Source organism: Neolamprologus brichardi, chromosome 13 (assembly GCF_056152115.1).
Source record: "Neolamprologus brichardi isolate AB-2024 chromosome 13, ASM5615211v1, whole genome shotgun sequence".
NCBI classification, from domain to species: Eukaryota; Metazoa; Chordata; class Actinopteri; order Cichliformes; family Cichlidae; genus Neolamprologus; species Neolamprologus brichardi.
The window spans coordinates 12,567,688-12,588,217 of record NC_142116.1 but is presented as its reverse complement, the minus strand read 5'-3'; the positions used below and the strand labels follow the sequence as shown (position 1 = coordinate 12,588,217).

At 40.8% G+C, this 20,530-nt stretch overlaps 1 protein-coding gene across 9 annotated transcripts in view; it reads right to left on the bottom strand.

Annotated features, from left to right (window-relative positions):
- The window catches only part of mgmt (O-6-methylguanine-DNA methyltransferase), a 62,504-nt gene extending 61,538 nt beyond the window's left edge, over positions 1-966 (bottom strand). For 2 of the 9 annotated variants that reach the window (XM_087850181.1, XM_006783730.3), the window contains exon 1: positions 874-962. In XM_087850181.1, the coding sequence (XP_087706307.1) occupies positions 874-891 (18 nt within the window). In that variant the 5' untranslated portion in view covers positions 892-962. Of the gene's footprint in view, positions 1-873 lie in introns of all 9 variants that reach the window. The other 7 variants (XM_035904837.2, XM_035904838.2, XM_006783733.3 and 4 more) reach the window with 6 other exon arrangements.
- Between the last annotated feature and the right edge of the window lie 19,564 nt (positions 967-20,530).

Genomic DNA, 20,530 nt, shown 5'->3' with positions numbered 1-20,530 from the left:
CATTGCACACTCTACTTTTAATTTAAGAATGGATATCTTTTATTTTTAGATTACTCCCGTATCCACCCCCCCATCCGCACTTCACACACGCATACTACCAACACCACCACCACCACCACATCTGTCATGGTATGTGATCACAAATGCGTCTGCTTCAACTTTCTTGTTTCTACTCTTGCAGCTCTCACTGTATTCATCAGGGGTTTGCCTGAACTGACAATAAAGGCGAGAAATTTTCTGAGCCAAACAATGGTACAGTGCACTTTGGATAAGCGCTGCACACACTCCGTGCCATTTAGCAAGATGGTAATAGACTCATAGATAGAATAATGGACTTTGGCAATAATGGCCTTGGCTAATAGTCTGCGCTGATTAAAAATAATGCTATCATGTTTGTTCTGTGCCGTTTTCGGTGCAGTAGAGTAGTCTAAGTGAGTGCCTGGGTGTTTACCCAGCTCTTCACGGTGAGGAACAACAAACAATAAGCAGATTGTGTTGTTAAAAAGAAAAAAAAATCACTGGCGGCATCCTCATGCTCGTCAATCATTTGACTCGTTTCTCATTAGACTAGTTCCTGGTCAAACCTGCGTGATTAATTGAGTAGAAAGCGCCCCGTGACTGCGCAGGTGTAAAAATGCAACATGTGTCCTTAATGTGCTGTTTCAGATGACGGCTCCTTGGGTGAGTATCTCTTTTAACGTAAAAATATACCTATCATAACAATAAAATAAACAAGCGAGAGTTCGTGTCTGAAAGGCGTATTGGCAAACGCTAGCCCTCGTTAGCTTAAGCGTACGCGTACTTTCTGCTTTGTGTATGTTGTTAGCTTGTGTTAGAGAAAGTTTAACGCTGTAAATTAACGCCGGTGCTTACAAATTTAACCTTGTGCATCCAAACGGTGTCTCTGCGATGCCCACTCCTCTTCCCCCCTCTGCAAAACACATGTCAAAGCAGAACTCTTCCTGTTTCTCAAGGCAGCGTGGTCAAGCCGACCAATCACGAGAGGCAAAAGTCCGCTCTCGCTCTGTAATTGGTCCAGAGAAAGTCTCCGCTCCTCCCCTCTGCCAGGGACAGACATAAGAAGAAGGCTTTTCTAATAGGTCTCAAGTTGGGATTTGGGGTCCTTCAGGGGGTCCCCAGTACGCCGAAGACTAGTAATGGTAGTGATTTAGATATTTGATTTGCTTGATGTTTTTACAGCAGGAAAAAATATGATAATGCATATTTTGAGCATTAATTTCAAACACTGTTATCTTTCCACTTATTGCTGAGACATTTATCCAATTCTGCATCTCCTGTGACAGCTTCTCAGTGAGGTCTTTAGGGTCTCAAGCGTAATGTTTGTGGATAAAAAAAACACCTATGTGACTGCAGCAACCAATAACACCTTATGTATTACCAACTAATAAAGTCAGTATTATGAACAACACATGGGGCAGCACTCAATCCTTTTATTAGAGTTTTTATGCCGTTTAAAGGAGAGGGGGGGTTGCCTTATGTTGCCTGGAGCAGTCATAGATTAAGTGGAAGCATATATTTCAGTCATTATGACCAAGTGTGTGGCATCAGTCACGCATTTTTCTTTTCTTCTGTCTGTTGTCCTTTGGAGCTTTATTTTTTTGTTTCTGTGATGCCTTCAGCTCTCTGCATGCCTCCGTTTGGAATGTGTAGGCCGGCATGGGCCTGTGGCCCACACCCCATCTCAGCGGTGAGGGTGGGAGCGGGGGAGAAAACGCCACCCCTGCAGAGACCATTTTGAAATCTGTGAGGATTTCCGTGCCATCTGGACCCGCTGCCAGTCTGCCCCAGATAGTAAGGGTTGGCAACGGTACCCGACGGTGCAATATGGCTCTCTCTTTAATGAACTACTAACTGTCCCCCGTTTTAATTGATGTGACATTTGAGCCATTTATCTCTGACATTTCAATGAAGGATGATTCTCAGCCTTGCCATTTACTTTTTTGTGCTATTTTCTAAGAGTCATTTGCATTTTTCTGCTCTAAACCTGCTTTTTGTCTCTCATTAGCTAATTAGAGAGCAACATGCACGATTAATAAAAATGAACATAACCTAGTTTGATATAGGCTTGATGAGGGATAATCAGAAAATCAGTGTTTTCTTAATATTCATCAAAAATGATGTGAGGGGCTACCTGTGGTAAAAGGTGACTTCGATAAAGCCTTGTAACCTTTAACCACATACCAACATGTAGCCTACAGTGTGGGACAACTTATGTTCGCAGCATGGGGAGAATCAAGCTCAATTAATCAGCATATGATTGCAGTAAGCAGCCCCCTCTGCTGGATCTTCTGAGCCATACTGTTTGAAATCATTTTAATGCTGCATTCAGTGGCCAGACAATTATCATATGTGGCAACCACTAAAGCCGTTCCGTGTTTGCTTTATTGCATTTACTAAAAATGACATAAATGTGCAATTTTAAATATTTTCTAAGACAGATTTTATTATTTATTTATTTTTTTGTAATGCAATTTTTGTTGTGTGCTAATCTTAATTACCACCGGCTCATCAAGTCTGCTTTACACATTTTACAATCATATACATTTATTATGAGGTGTGCAAAAATTCTAATGTTAAAAAACAGGAAGCATATTTGCCATTATGTGTTGAAATAAACAACCTAAAGTGCGTGTGAGTGACATAACAACTCGGTATACTAAAAGCTCCAGGCTCAATTGTTTTCCATAATGACACATATTTTCAATCTTTTAAAGATATCCTTTAAAAACACGGCTCCACTGATGACGACTGTTCCTTTGATTGTGAGCGGCATCATTGCCAAGGTGTGGTGCCCTGTCTGTGTTGGCAGCCGGGCTGATATCTTTTGTTTGGGACTCAAAGAGCTCCTTTTCCTGTTCAGTTTCCCTCACTATTTTTGTTTGTGTGAGGTGTTGACGGACTTATACGTTGCACAGCTTCCTTTTAGTGTACAGCACCAGATGTTTGCGAGAATAACAGCCCTAACCTTTTTTTGTAATAATGACAGCGATTGTTTATTAGCAGTTTTGTCCATCCGGTAATGTATGATTGTCATAGCTCAGTCATATACTGGCAGTCTGTGTCTTGCTCTCTTTTCCTGTGTTTGCAGCCTCGCTCGCATGTTGGCGTGGGAGGAGTTGAAGTCATTTATGATATCAGATATTCTTTAGGAGAACAGGAAAGTCCTGACAGACTGAACAACCGCCATCGTCTCACACAGTGGCGTGTGTGAGTGTGCATTTTAATCAGGAAAAATGGCTCTGTGGGCCTCACATTGCACATTGAGGAGGTCTTTTGTGTACCAAGTGTACAGTAGATGTGTCAATTCCTCTAAATCAAACCACGAAGCAGACGCAGAAAAAAAAAAGAAGCAACCTGTTATTTTGTTCTTTTTACTCTGACACTTTGTTATTCCACTCCTCTCAAAAGAATTAGCCTGATGATCATATAAGCAATTCCACGGCCACAAAGAGGTGACAAAATTTCCCTGTATCCTCTTGTGTCCACTTATTTAGTGTACCTGTGTGCCTCTGTCCCTCCATCTCTCGTATGATGTGGCTTCTCTATTTTACTGTTGACATAGTGCTATGAATGTCTGAGCATTTTGCAAATGAAGAGGCTTGAACTCTTGACAGGCAGTGTCGCCGGCACCATGACACACTGGCCCGCACATGCTGTGCGGCATAATGATGACATTAGGATCCAGTGATAATATCAGGACGCACTTCAGATAAATGACTGATAAACCAGGGGTTGTGCCTCTCGTATTACACGCTTGACAGAGCAGCTAATCAGTGTCCAAGTGACTGCTATTACATAAATCATGAGCTCGACTTTGATGCATATTCCATCGGTGTTCCCTATTCATCACGTCATCTGGGGGAGACTCTCTGGATGACTGGCTGCCGGGCCAACACACATTTTAAGAGCATATTATGTTTTCATTAGAATTTGATATGATCCATTCCAGTGTTGATTTGATTTTACGTGCTCGGGTCATTTGATAGGAAGCTACCGAGGAGTGGGAGTGTATTGTTACACTCTGTAAGCTGTTTTCTGTTGCTTTTACTGGTCACATTTATCGTAAAAAATGCCCGAAGGTATGCAGCACTGTTTCCTCATATAATTAAATTTGATTGTAAAAATAATTTTTGTATGTATTTTTTTATTTTTAGCAGACTGAATTTATGCTCTTGGTCACTTTTGCAAAGCTGTTTTATAATATGGATTTGAATAATATCAACCTATAAGCCGAGTATCATTGTTTTATTTAGGAATAAACTCCAAATACATTCAAAGAGGAAGTTGGAGGGGAGATCTGGGGTGTTGAAGTGAGTCACCATGTATGTTTTATTCTCCAGTATTGGGGTCAGAGAATGTGAAGGTGGGGGTGTTAATTTAATCCCCATTCTTACCCAGAGCATGGCCACACTCTCTAAGGAGCTTTATCTCTGACAACTGTGTCAAATTAGAGAGACCACGAGCCCCTCATAAAGAATATGTCTGTCAGACTACATTGTTCCTGGCCTCTGAAATATACGGCTGAGAGAGACAAAAATAGAAGATAACACCGTGGTCCCACTGTTGGACTCGAACATGATGAAATAATTTTCAAGCCATGTGATCCTGTCAGTGAGACAAACCACTAATAAAACTGATGTTCACATATTATTCTGTACCTTCTGCGCTTTGCTATTCATAGATTTCAATAAGCGTGGTCGTGTTAAATAAGAATACCTGTTCGGACATTATTACATTTAAAAAAAAAAAAAAAATCCTTTATGCTAATAAACTAGTTGAACGAAATTATTTAGAAAACTTTATTGGACACTAATTCATTGTAATTCAGCCTGGCCTTGTAAAATTGATGGGAGTGTTACATTCCATTAGGCATGGTACATAACTCTAGGTCAGTCCAGTCTAATAAGTGCCCATCATTTATCTCCCTGGTATCATCGCTGCACCACAGTCAAACATGTAAAACAACTCTTAATGTTCTCCCTAGTCCCCTATGGGTGTTTCTCCCTGTTATCATCATTGCCTCTATTCTAAGGGGACTTCCTCTGGAGACAACATTTTCATAGACCTTTGACCTAAACCATATTTTCCATTTGAATAGTCTGACTAGTGAATATTTACAAGCATGTTTAATGTATAATAGATCTCATCTGTAAGAATCAGGAGCCATTTTCTGCTCAGTCAGGTTCTGGTGTTGGCCTTGGCCCCTTGCTTGAGGTAATATTGACCCCTCTTAAAAACAAAATGACCTGTGCCTCATTTAGGCCAAGTAGTATGCATACGTATTGCACAATTCCTAAGGGCATACATGTTTATAACAAGGAAAGCTGGCGTCTCGAATGTAAACATCTTAGCACTGTAATATTATTGTATCAGTAAAGTCCCAGAAGGTGGTAGATTTAATAATGTGGGTGGATTATATAAGAGAGAGAAATAAAGCAGTAATTTGAAATTGTTAGGGGACCTTTTGTGTCAATGGTTATGGAGGCTAAGGGACAACTCCATTCCCTCAGGCCACTGTTAAAAAGGCAATGACTTTTCTTGTACATGCACAGCATTTTGGAATCTACATGCATTACTAGCACCACAGGCTTTTATCATGTGATTAGTAATACATAATACATTTGATTCTATTATCATGCATGGAAAAAAAAAATGAATGAGAGCGGTGAAAGGAAGAACATGTTGATGAATAACGTTTGCAGTGAAGTGCTTGAATATACATTTGATAGTGAAACAGATCTCGGTTTGCTTCTCGGGTGCTTATACAACCACGGGGTTTTTAATCTCTTTCTCGCCGATGAAAGTCCCAGTAATTGCTATATTTCCCTTTTTGTTTCAAGGACCTTTGATGATCCCTTGGCTTGCATCAGAGGGCAAAGTCATTAGTGGAGAAATGAGCTCAAGTGAAGAGAAAGAGATTGCAGGGCTCCCAGCATGATTGGAAACTTTGCTTCACATTGCATCCTAATTTGAATTCAATTTTCAATGTATATTTGATAGATAAGGACAATTAGAAAATATGTACTCGGAAAAATCGGTGCCTTTAGCGTTGCATGTTTAGCATTTGGAGGCAGCACATAAACATTTAATAGATATTTTAAAGCACGCTGTAATTTAGATGCTTGAAGATACTAGGGCAATTTTAATGCAATTATAATAATTAATGTCTACACACAGCAAATACTTCACGTTAATTTCTCTGTCTGCTTGCTACTATGTTAAAGTGCAAATTTATTAAGTGTTTAATATTATGTGTCTTGTTTTTGCATGTGATTGACGTTTTAAATAAAAAACAAAAAAAAAACAAGAGCCACTGGATACATTTTCATATTATAATTAGACCTATCATTAATTTAAATTCACACTTAGTTTATAATTTATCTTTTGGATTTTTCAGAGTGTGACAGATTTTTTTTTTTCATCTGTGTTGCATGCTACATGCAGAGGAGTTATAGCAGCTAAACTGGCAATATGCTTTATGATATAATGCTGCAATCATCATCAAGTTGTTTAGGGAGGGAGTAGGGGGTGCAGGGACAAGTGAAATATGAAATCCTGTCAATCAAACTGCGGTATACAACACTCTGTTGCGGTTGGGTGACAGTGGTTCTTTCATGTAAATCACAGACATTAGAAATAAAAGACAGGCCTGTTGACTTGTTTCATGCTGGGAATCGGTGGCCCAGCATGTGTTGCTCTGTCTGTGCTTCACTCTCCTGTGGAACTGCTGTCCCCTGGGTCCTAGCACTGCTCCCTGGGGTGCACTGCATATAATTACCCACAATCCACCCTGAAACAGCTCTCATTTACAGTAATCAACAGTCTGCACTTCAAAGGATTCATGTGGCATCAGATACCAAGAGCCAGTGTGTGTTATTACAAATTATTATTATTGCCTCACAGTTACCTTAATATACTGAAGCTGATGACTGTGTTAACTAAGGAGACTATGAAATTCCTGCACGCTTCTGTTTGCCCATTAAGGGCTGATGAGGGCAAAGTTGATACGCTATATGCTGTTAGGAACTTCAAAAGCAGGCTTAGTTCAATATAAGGTCTGCACAACAGCAGCAAAAGCATCAGATGTCTAATATTATACAGAAGGGGTGTGAGGAGAAATGGGGGGTATGCTTCATCAAGGGCTTAAATTTACATGACTAACAAATTCAGACCGCTGCTAAGAAATGCAAGATCATTTGATCAGTTGGCAGGCATGATAGTGGCGTGTGTGATAATGGTCATTATCATAAACCGGAGCCATCATTAGGCTTGATTTCAGATAATGGTCAGCGTTGAAACCATTTTACACTAAGAAAAGCCTCTTCCCATTAAAGACATATTAAGTGAATTAACTCACATCATGAGTAGAAAAGCACTGTGTGGTATTGCCTGGAACATAATGTGCTTATAATGTGAAGTGATTTCTCCTGACTGGAGACAAGTCAGCCAGTTTGCATTCATAATAATTTACCTTAACCCCACACAAAGAAAGCAAAAGCAAAGCAAAAGGAAAAAAAATGCATCTGTGTTTTTTTTTTCATGTTTTGAAAATAAATATTATTTAACTACTAAAGTGGGGAGATTTATAAGTATGAATATACATTTTCCTTGTGTTTTTCTCCCAAAAATTATAAAGAAATTTCTTTTAAAAAATATATTACTGTAATTTTATGTATAAATTTAAAATAGTTAGTGTTAGTTAATGTGTACATAAATAATAATTGTTTAAATCTATGCATGTACATTCACAATATCATTTCCATGGATTCTTGTTTGTAATTTGGAGAAACAGTAATTCTTCTACGATTTACCTCCTGGCAAAATAGCTGCTGTGCATCCAGAGAGACCACCTTCAGACATGACATCTTCCGCTCTCTAGTGGGAAGAGCAGCGTCCTCCACAGAAGCTGCCTCTGACCCTCTGGCACTGCTGGGCCTCATCATCGCCGGTCCATTAGGGATGGTGGAGCAGGTCTCCGAACGAGCATGGCTGCACCGCATTACTCCTACCCCTCACTGCTGGCAGGTCCCCTAGTGGCCAGGTCATGTCATGGCATGGGTGCCCTGTGAGTGAGCTTGTACCAGGTCTGCCCTTGACATGCCCCCCTCGTACTCCTCCTCCTCCTCCTCCACGGAGAAGGGAGAGCAGACCGTCCGGATGGGGCACTGGGGGTGCCAGCTGGTGCCAGCTGCGAGGGGAGATATCCAAGGTGGCGGACACCTGTCCTAACTCGCGCCCCCCAGCTCCCACAATGCATCTGGTGCGGCCCTGCAGACCCATCGTGGGGAAATGAGGCGCTAACCTTGAGGAGAAATGCTCCCAGCGTCGCATTAAGAGAGGCCCTAATTGCTGAGCGCTAGCTCTGCCAAATGACATTAGGAAGTGCTGTCGTTTACTTTAACATAATGGCTCAGCGTGTTTTTTGGCTAAACTTCCTTTGCTTCTCTGAGGTGTTTCACAACAGTGGCCGCTTTGGCCCTGCCATGACCAGGACTTGAGGATGACAGCGATTCTTGAGAACAATAATTCCAAAAGCATTTGAGAGTTGGACATCCACATTTGAAATTGGACTGTACGGTGAAGAAACACACACACACACACACTGCAGAAGCACACACGCTTATGTGTCTCCATGTTAGGAAATCACTATACCATGTAAATGGCTGCCATTTGTGAAAATGCAAATGCATTTACTATGCAAGTTGGTTGATTGGTTTTATTATTTATTCCTTTTTTCTTTTTTTTTTTGTCAAACCAAATTCTTGTATGGCTTTGTCATTTCAAAGAAATACTAACACAGTCCACTCAGTGTGATTGAATTAAACAAGCATGCTCATTACATTATGCATACTGTAATAAGAATAGCCCTGACCGGTCGGTAACAGTATAGCAGGCTCCACAGAGAATGATCACATGTTTCGCTGCTGTACTAGATTTTTGGGGCACCCATTAGCAGAACAAAAATCACCTTTGATTTAATGAAAGGTCCTCATTTGCTTACCGTCTCCCCTCACTTATGGGCACATGGTTAAATTAAGCACCCGCACCCACCCCACCGCCCAACCCCCCCCCACGTCTTTGCCTCCATTCGAAGGAGACACCGTCCCCTCTCCTGCAGTATAATGCTGTGATGATTCTATGATCTGGTGTTTCAAGTCTGCGGGAGTGTCAGAAATCCACTGCAAGGTGCTTCTAATTGCAGATACACCTCAGCACTTGAAAGTAATGAATGTGAGCATGGTTAAACCTCCAAGGATCAAACGCTAGTAATACATCATCAGTTCTGAAAAGGGTAATTCGTTTCCCTTCGCCAAGCAAAATATTAGAAGTTCAGATAGGGGGTTTTATTATTAATTTATTCTTCCCCCAATACATGATTTTGTAATTGAAGTGCTATGAATAAAGTAACCCATATATCTTAGCAATCCACTATGCATCCGTTGACAAGACGTGGGATTTGAGTGTGTAAATATTGTCTGTAGCAAGTCGCAACAAGGATGATTCTTCCTCAAATACACTTTGGTGATATCTTTGATTGGATTTTGAGCCATGTATTTCCCTGGATCATAACAAATCACACTTTATTGTGTGTCATCTCAGATCTATAGTGTTATTTACTGAACTTCTAGCAAGCTTAACTCTGTGATTTTGTTTGAAGTTTTGCTCAGATAAAACATGAAACTGTTGGCAGGTATTTTATAATTGTTTAAGTCTTAAATCGAAGAGACTTCAAATAAAGAAAGCATTTGTAGCATTTTTTTCCCCTTGCTTGCACTGTAATGTGCAGGCATATTATTCAAGTGTTATTTCTAAACTTTGCTTCACCTGATCCCTCAGAAGAGGAGCACCTCCAGTCACCGTGGGGTAATCGTGCCACAGGGACCCAGTCAAAATAAGTCCGGCAGTTTACTAGAAGACGGCTTCTTGCTGCTGGCTGACCCTTGCGGCCACCAAGCTGTTGACCCCAGGAACGTGGGGGTAAGAAGTTCAAAGCCCAGCTGTCTGTGCATGATCTCTTCGTCTAGGCCATGGTTGTGCACCACAGGGGCCACTTCCCCCGCTGCCTGAAACTGGTCTTCGCTGAAACAAAATCAGGATATGCTATGCTTCTTCAGTGGTGCTCTGAACTGCTGAAACTCAGTTGAGCGCAGAGTGTTTGTGTGTTAGCGGGATGTAATTTACAGCCTCGTGTTGAATGTGAGCTACCAACCTTGTGCAGGGACCAGTGTTGCGGCTGCTCATGGCATCTGCTCAGACGGCCACTGAGGAACAGGCATAACAATGTGCCATTCACGGGCCAGATGATGTCCAACTGCGTAGAAGAGTTTGGACAGGAAGGGCAGGAGAAGGGCGAAAAAAGACAGGGAAGGTTGATGGACTTAAGAGGGAAAAAAAAAAACCAAACAAAAAAATACGCTCTAAACTGCAACAGGATCTATGCAATTCATTTCATAGTTTATTTATCGAATACTTACCGATGAACAGCATATCACTAGATTTCTTACATAATCAGTTCTTTCTTATTTCCACGGAGAGACAAATCCGAGTTGTGGTCTGCAGTTAAAGCCAGGTCTCAGCGACCTGTCATCTGCGGTGTACAGTTAGGAGGTGGCTAACCCCTCAGGGAGGAGCGAAAGTGCTGGGGGGTCTGAGGTGTAAAAACCAAGGAATTTCAGGGGCTGATAAATGAGGCTCTTCCTAACTGCATATGGTATGTGTTTTAAACTGACTCCCCCTCGGCCCTCCTCATAGCCAGCCATCCTTCATGAAGAGTTCAGGGCCCTCTGCTGTACATGGGGGCCCTGTTTTGTTGCCAAGACAGGCCCCCTGCATAGGCTACATATGGGACTGTATGACGTCTGGCTTGGCTGGCTTTCATGGATTGTTATGGTGGTGTTATGAAGGCTTCACATTGGGTCATTGTTAATTTACACTACTTTGTAAGCTATTAGTTTTACAAAGAAAATGGTTTGTCACTCAGGATATACACCTGCTACCTGAGAATAACAGAAGTCAAAATTAGAATATTTCAAAAAGGAAAACAGTCCAACGGCATAGAAATAAGTGACATCTGTCTGACGGCTTCTTAATGTGATCTAGAAGTAAGGACAGACCTGAGAAAAGCTTTAACACCACCTTCCCTTAAAAAGAGCCCACTTATCCAAGAGTGCTGCCACTCATGTACAAAATAAAAAATAAAAGCAGTCCAATAGACGTGACACTATGTTGTTTTACAACATCAACAGCAGCACAATTTTATCTAGTGACAATAATGGGACCTTTTTGATGCAATGTGCGCTTAGTATTGGTTATTTCTGCACAATATAGCCCACTATTGGCCATGCTGGTTGTTCACTGTCCTGTTCAGTAGTCTTATAACCAGCCAGCTGGACATATATGCCCCCCGGTTATTCCACCGGACCTTTACCTCCTCTCTTATAATAGCGCCCCACTCTCTCAGTCTTTCGAATGTATTCTACTCATTGTTTACTGTACATGCGGGTCCAGAGTAATAATAAATAAGGAGCGTGTGTGCCGTGCCAACATGATTGATTACGACAGGGAGGCAAGGTCAGGATGGAGGAACAGGCTAGGGCTGTCCGACTCATTGAGTTAACACTGTATCCGTATTGTATGAATGTCACCAGCGATCGTGTGATTTATTACTACAGCCACTGCTCAATTCTCCTTTTCTACCTCCCCCCCTCTTCTTTTGGTACCTGACCGAGATACAGGATATGAACAGAAGTGTAGACAAAATTTAGTCTGTCAGCGAGCACACTGCATAGGTGGAATATTTAAAGATTTTTTGCTTATATTTGTCAAACATATGCAATTTTAATTAGGAAAAGCAAAAGCACTGGCCTTTTTTTTTTTTACCTGTTCAAACAGATTAGTTAACATGCAGTAAGATATTTTTATTGCACAATTATTAAGAAAATTCTGTTTTGGTAGTTCATCAATAAGATTAATCTACTACATTCCATATGAAAATTTTCATATAAGAAATACACACATTATTCTTGCATGCAGCATCACTTTCACAATAACAGCAACAAGGACAAAAATCTGAAAGGACTGACAGAATTGTTTATTTGCTTGAATAACACACCAAAAAAAGTCATTGTCACTTTCAACAATATATACTGAACTACTCTTTCTTTTCAGAGGATCTAACCTTTCGTCTTGGACTGAATACACAATGCCCCTCTGGACCTCTGGACTGCTCACTCTTTAGTGCATGTCAAGAAGACACCAGTCTGGACTATTTCCTCTGGGAGGTGGGTAAGCAAGCGCCACGCTCTGTCAGTTAGCGTAAAATGTTTCAGACTGAAGATGGATGGAGACGACGTGTCACTATGGCTCAACCGGGCTTTCACTGCTGCCATGGCCATGTCCTGGTCACATCAACCCAAGCGACCGAATCGCTAGGACCTGTCCTTCCTTTTGAGTTAGCATACACACTACATGACAGAGCGTGTGGCCTTCACTCACAAAAAAAAAAAAAAAGATTCTTCTGGCTTGGTAGGTCATGTGGATGAAATCAAATGCTTTGATTGATTTGCAATTTTTTTGGGAAACTTTTGATATACAAAATAACATGTAAACAGGGAGTTATTTACATTCATTCATTACAATTATGTAACTAATAATATTGGAGCAAGTTACAATTGAAACAAAACACAAGAGAAAGAAAACTTGAAGGGTCTGACGAGTGGGACCTTGACATGGGAAGTCAAGGAAACTGCTGACCTCTGTGTTTGACCTCCTTCAATATGTTTCTACAGGCAATTCCATAACTCTCTAGCCAACGTTTAAATGCTTCCTGTTTGACAGGAAGTTCCACATCACTCCATGGGACCTGAGCTAAACTCAACTGTGCGAAACGACAGCACGCAGAACCCAGAGTTAATTTATATCGTGTCTCATCACCTTTTTGTGGAAGACTGCGCACACACATGTACACAATCAGGCAGAGACAAACATTTGAACATGGGTCTTTTTGGTCATGCATGCTTGTGAGCAAACACACACACACATGTGTATACACATGCTTATGTGGTAATGTACCCTACCATTTGAGTCAAAGGTACAGTATGTAGTGGTTTTACACACTTGCAGGAGTCAAAGGGTCTGTATGACAAGATATTTTTCTCACACTTTTACTCTCTCTCATTCTATGCCTCTCTCCCTGTCTGTGTCTCTTACTCACTCACTCACTATTTCACTGTGTTGTTATTGGAATCTGTGTGTGTGCTGGTGCGGACTGTGAAACTGATGAATGACCAGCCATGGCAGATTCATAGTCCGGATCCTGGTGCAGCTGGAGAGGAAACTAATGGCAAGCTGGGACTATGGAGGTCTCAGAGCTAATACCTGTCTCTTCCATCAGGAGACCTGGGGGCATTTTTTTACACCCAGCCAAATAAGAGCCACCCCTCCCAACCCCCTCCACCACCACCAGCACTCTTACTTTTAACACCTTCCAACTCCTCGCCACCACCCCCTCAACATAAACCCCCTCTCCTCATGCACATACATACACATGCATGAAGGCTGCATGCATGCACGCACACACAAGCAGTCAGGCACACGAGCATGTGGCCACACACAGATGGACACACACACCCCCGCCGAGCCCCCAAACTGTCCAAACTGCGGGGTGCTGGGGGAAGAGTTTAATAGTGAATGGGTGGCCTTACAGGTACTGGGCATCAGCTGTCTGAGAGTAAATGTGCGGCAAAAAGACAAGGATGGGCACTTTACTGGACATTGCCTTTTGCTCCCTGCTGATCAGCCACACTATGAAAAGCTTCCTTTGTGCAGAAGGTTCAGTCATGCAGCTTGAAGTTGTACCCAAAGAAATGTTGTGGTTGTTCCAATTTCCCCAGCAACCAGGTTTAATACTGAGCCCATGTCTCAGTACATATATTAATGCTTGCATTCATCTGCCTCCCAGTGTTATCCTCATTAGTGTTCTATACTATGCTCATCCTCAGAGCAGTCTGTGAAATAGAATCAGAGCGCTAGTGGAAGTCATTAGTCAGTTTTGAGTGTGCATATGTTCAATTGACCTGCAGTATGTAAATTCCTGCAATGCTGGCCTTGCATATGGGCCTAGTGCCTCACTGGAGGCCCGTCCAGCATGGTGCCTCATTACAGAGAGGCTTTCCAGAGTCCTCTCTGTTAATTAGAGAGCCTTTGTCCATCACGTGACTCTGCTGGTCTGACACTCTGAGGTCACAGTAAGGACTTATAGATCTTCCTCCCGCAATGTCCGTTTGTCTATCTGTCTTCTTGCACAGCACTGCAAGTGCGTTCGCGTCCACATTTTTCATTTTTTGGTGCACATGGCAGACAGTTCTTCGATTGAACGTTCCAATCATCCATCAACTTTCATGGTCAAAGACTTAAAATAATTCACCAAGTTGCAAAGTCAGTGTTTTGGTTAATTAAGTCTGTATCTCTGTAATCTACTGTGAAAAAGAGTCAGGCCAGAGTTGCTTTCTTGTTTGGGTCCTATCTGTGAAAATGCCAGTTTTTTTTCCCCTCTCTTTTCTACCTTTTCACCTGCTTGTCAGACTTGCAAGGCACTCAGTGAAATTATCTCCAGGGTAACAACAAAGCACTGTCAAGATACCCAGCATCCTGCGGCTTAATTGTTATTAATTTACTGCAATTAAAATGTGTCTCTCTGTCTGTTTTTTTTTTTTCATGCCTTGACAAGCATGGATATTGTTTACACGCAAAGAGAAACTGTTGAAGAACATTTCCAAGCAATGTCACTGTCTATGCATAGCTCTAAGCAATTCCGGCACACATCGCGATAAAGCCCATATTTGAATAGGAGCGGATATCAAACACATTCATTAGGTTACATGCTTCACTTGATTAATTATATCTGAAGAAAATTGCGGGCACTTCGGATCTTAGTCTGGTAGTATCGCCATGTGCCACGGATCCCTAATTTCCAAAAGAAAAGGGAGGGGGGGCTGAAGGGGATTTTTTTTTTTTCCAGTCTATCCCGGACAGCCTGCCTCTCTCCCTAAGGAAATGAACGTATTCAAATGTATCTCCATCAATGAGCACAGTAATTATGAATTCAGCACTAATTAGTAGATACACTACTTTCCTTGCATATTTGATTTCCACTGTGAGATGTTAATAAGGGAAGTGCCCATTTTTGTCCTATCTCATAAAAATTCCAGAGTGTTGGAGAGGGGAGGGGGGGGGGGAGGTAGAGAGGGGAGCAGGAGAGGGGGTGGGGTGGGGTGAGCGAGAGGGGGGCACGGAGGGGGTGGGGGGGCAGATGGTGTGAGGGAAACAGGGGATGCATTAAGTATGCATGGAAGTCGAAAAAAATAAGTTTACAGATAATTGGCGTGGTTACTGAGGGGCTAAAACAACACTGCTTACCTTAGTTAACATTCTGCTGGCTAAACATGGCTTTTAAAAGACATACATGCATTGTATTACTCTACTCTCGTTTACAAGGCAAATAAAAGCTTTCCACCAGGAAAAAAAAAGGGACCCCAAATACAATAATAACGTGTTGAATTACTAATGTCACACCCTTTTCAGGGAGTACACATTAGCATATGAATAATAGACAACCGCTGATATTTAAAATTTTTATTTTTTTTATTTTTACATATTATATATCTTTGTTCAAATGTCATGAAAAAGTAAAAGCCCAAACTGTTTTGCTCCCTTACAACGCCAAGGGGTAATTACAATATTTTCCCAGAGAGAGAGAAATAAGAGAAACCCTCCCCTTCTTTGATAATGTTGCTGAAACATATTTACAGTGCACCACTGCTTGTGATTTATTAATATTAGAAGACAGCTTTTGTTGCAGTGTTTTCATAGCTAGTGATTAGCACAGCCGGCTACACTGAATAAATTCATAAGTGGATTAAATTATCAAAGTGGAATAAATCTAATAATATAAATGTTTATTGGAAGTGAAGGACTTCATATTTCCGGCGCTGTCAGATTAGGGAGCAGATGGTCACCCTTATGCCAGTGTTACTGTGTGAACGCTCATGTCAGAGGCCATACCTTTACCAATAACATGAACATATTTCTGGACAACACACAATTGCATTGGATACAGTGGATTTATCTAATTAATCCAATCATCTCTTTTGAATGGGGGATTTCTGTGCCCACTGGTCTCCTCCTTTTTGACTGAGATTGGCGTCTTTGTGCCAGGCTGCCAGGCTGCCAGCCTAAGAGGCTGGTCCCCTTCTCAAGGAGACTGTTATGACCATGTGGTGTTCGTGCCAACCTCTGGCTGTGGCGAGGAGATAGGGAGCGCGCAGGAAAAAAAAAAGGAAAAGAAAGGAAAAAAACACACACACGCAGACAGGAATACAAACACATCAGCGCACATAACTAAACAGGAATACACACATATACTCAAAAATGCACTTGTAACATTGATGTAAATACACAGATATAAATACTCTTTCCAACACACACACTCACTCACACACACTCCCACAGATCATGGGCAGACGGGACTGCCACTCTACAATCTACTTAATCTGTGATCAGATAAACTACAATAAAGGCAAGACTGGCAATAGAGGGCACGGGCTATTATGAATGATCTGTATGTCACTCAACCACGCATACACACACACGCACAAACAAACAGGCATACAAACACACACATACACACAAAGGCGGCCCCCTCACACTCTTATTTGACTTTGTGTGTGCTTCGCTGGGTTTATTATGACAGGCTGAGCGGCGGGGAGGGAATTAAACTGTTAAGCAGACATCAGAGGCAGTCTAATGTTTAATGCAGGAGCCGGGGCATGTGCTGACTGATAATGAATACAAACAGGCCAACGTCTTATTTGTTGTGCTTTTCATTGGGAATGACTGGGGTGCTTGACATCCACAGCTAATGTACTGTACGGGGCTATTGTTCTAACCCCCCTCTCATCCTTCCTCCATATCTCTCTCTGTCTCAATCTCTTTTTTCATTTCACTTGTCTTCCTTTATTGTGCTGATTCTTCAAAGCTGCGCTGTCACTGCCATCACACAACAAGCCCGTCTTGGTCTAGAAGTGACAGGATAATGTTGTAATTCTCGTGGAATCACAATCTCCATCATGATAATGTGTTGATGGGATGTGGTAATAGTTGTTAAAAGGTCACCCAGTGTGCTGTAATTGGCTCTTTCATACTTCACTACGTTTACTACGACAGAAGGCATGACCTCGCTGGCAGAGACGGTAAATATGCCATCTTGAGAGTGTAATTATACAAGCCAAGCCTTCTTGGATCCCTTTCTCCCGCCTCCTTTGCCCTCTCTTGCCACTCGTTTCCTTACAGTCTCACTTTAGATGTCCAAATGTAACTGTAAGTTGGCATGATAAATGAAGCAAAGCTGCAGTACAATACTGTACGTATGCCATGATTGGCAACTGTACAGTATTGTTAGGAATGAAGATCTCATTTGAAGAGGCATCCATATTTGAAAATATTCAAATTAATCCTGAAAAGCTTTGTCCACTTGTCTACTTGTTTACTTCTACTTAAAACAAACAAAGGATAAAGTGACTGCTGCCAATAAAACAATGCAACCCAATATCTGGCGTCTTCATAGCAAAACATTTAAATATATATTTAGGGATGTACAAACAATTTAATTGCATTTGAACTGCACTGTGACAGCACAGGGAATAAATAATAAATAACAATAATGCATATTTATTTTACAATAACAACAGCAACAAAAGTGCCGCGTTTAATTAGTCCAAATGCACAATTAAATGGAAAATATGATTTATGCTTTTTGGGCATTAGGTGTTAAGTTGCATCAATACTGCAATTAATACACTGATATAAAGGGACCATATGAAAAAGGCATAATTGGGCTAATCTCATAGAGACTGTAAACACAGGTACCTAATTAGTACGTTTAGAACATCATCACTATTGTCAACTAATGCTATGATTGTGTGATTTAAAAAAAAAATTTGTAATTATTATTATTATAGATTTTAGAAATAAACTTTAACCTTAATTTCTTTAACATTTTTTTTTTTTACAAGTTTTACTCCAGCTTTTTCAGTCTCTTGTCATTCACTTGAACTCAGTGCACAGTTGAGGGTTGAACTTACACAATTTTAAATTCAAGAAAACAGTTATTCCACACAGGCACGCTAAAGTACATCTTGGACCTGTGGTAGCATTAATTAGACATTTTCAATTAGCAAAAATGTTTCTATTATGTTGCGTGGTTCACTCATTTATTCACCTAATTAGTTTTTCTTCTTAAATTATTTAAGAAATTTCAAAATGTGCTTTCACAAAAGCATAAAAACAGACAGACGCAGGCAGGGCTCTAAATATTTAAATCTAAGTTTATTTTTTTTTAAATGGGCTGCACTCACTGACATTTTACAGTGTATAGAGTTAACACAATTTAATTGCATTTAAAAGGGAAATAATTTTTAATTATTCGTATATCAAGCGACTATATTTAAAGCAGTTAAAATTATTTATTGTGATTGTAATAATTTAATTATCTGGCCACTCCTTTCAGTTTTTTAATAAATTAAAAAAAAAAGTTTGCAAGGTTTTGTCATGGATTTCCTGCTTTACATTAAATTTTGTCTTTTGTTAAATCAGAATAATAAAGAATGTGAGATTAAACTCATTTTGCAGACGTGCTTCAAAATTGGTAAGTGAAAAAAAATATATATACATATAATATATAAAATCTATAAATACAGTACATATGCTTCTTGTAATAAGGGATACAGATCCATAGCACCTCCCTGTGGTACTGACCATCTTATTGTGTGTAGTGTGATCTAGTTCCACTTTCAATATCTTATCTTACATCTCTTCAACTTATAGTCGCTTTTATGTACCACGTGAGAATTTGCTTTCCATTTTAAGATTACCCTGTTAAATTACAGCCTCATAAAACATTAAAAACGAGTGCTTCTTTTAGAAAACTTATCATCCACTCTGACAATATGCTTCATTCAGTTTAGGCAGCTATTGAAAACTGCTGCCATCATTGTAACATTGTTATGGTAACTGCATGAGTGAAGTCACCAAATCTTATTGTAAAATCTCCTACAATATCATAATAACACTTGGAAGCGGGGGCAGCAGAGTTTGACAATAATATATCTGTGGAAATCTTTCCCCCACTCTCCAGATCCTCAGTGAGAGGCACATCAGAGGAGACATTTGCGCTTTATGAAGTGCATTCATTTGGCCATTTGCCATGTTTCCTCACCAGAGGACTGCTATGATGAATGAGAGAAGAGAAGAAGCAGATTTTCTCTCCCACCTCTCGGCTCTCCCCTGTGATTACTAATACAGAGCCCTGCAACCTCCCACACTATATGAAAACTGTAGGCTTGCTCTCATATCCTGGGTAATCCTCAATTTCCCAGAATCATTAAACTGAGACTAGCATCTCTGATGGCTGGAGATACTTGACATATTATGATTATTATCATATGAATGCCTCGTTGTTACCTAGGAAGTGGCGAGGTTGCCTTAAAATCGATGTGGAAGACTGGCGCAATAGCCTTTCCTGGTTGCTGCGTTCGAAAATATAGGCCCCTGTTTATATGTATAGGACTCATCACCGGGAATTCAGCCCTCAGCCGTTGTCAAAACAAACATTTGGGAGGAATTTGATGCAGTAATGGAGAAGTTCAGAGGCGAACTTTTAAACATTTCTGTGCTCAGTTTTACAGTAACAATTTAATTTTATCGCTTTTCAATCTGCTAAAGTCACGGTTTGATTCACAGACTCGTCCATGCAACCACCTGGAATCTAAACCCATGTCCCTGAACATGAGTATCTGGAGGTGGAGACTCCCTAGCCGGCAGAGCCACTGCAGGCTTGTGGTAACACTAAAACTTTCAAATGCATCATTTACTGTACTTATAAACTCATGCTTCTGATTACAAATGCTACCCTAAGGTGAAATGGACAAAATTTATAAAGCCAAAATGCTGAATTCAGAGAATTAAAGCCGGCTGCTACTGTGTTGGGGGGGATACTCTGCTGTAGAGGGCGGACCAGGAAAATTTATGTGGGAGAAAAAATGTATGTTCAGCGGATCGCCTCCAAACCAAACATATTATCTTCTGGTATGCCCTCCTCTTCATAGCCTCAATCAGTTGTTCACAGTGTGTAATTCGCTGACATGTTCACCATGCAGAGACTTAGGAGAACATGCTCTCTCTCTCTACCTCTGAGGGGAAGGATACGGAGCTGATACTGCAGCTAACCTGGCACCTCTTCAAACATTCAACACAGTTTACTCATGGAAGAGAGGGCTTTTTTTTTAAATGTAGCAAAAATGTTAGAATCAAAACTGAATTGTGGTTTTTTTTGTGCTGCACTTCATACCCACTTGGTCTACAACATACAGAGTGGAAGGTTTTTAAGACTTAAGGCACTGTCTTCTGCAAGTTAATGACTAAAAATGTCCAGGAGCATTCAGAAACTGGAAGT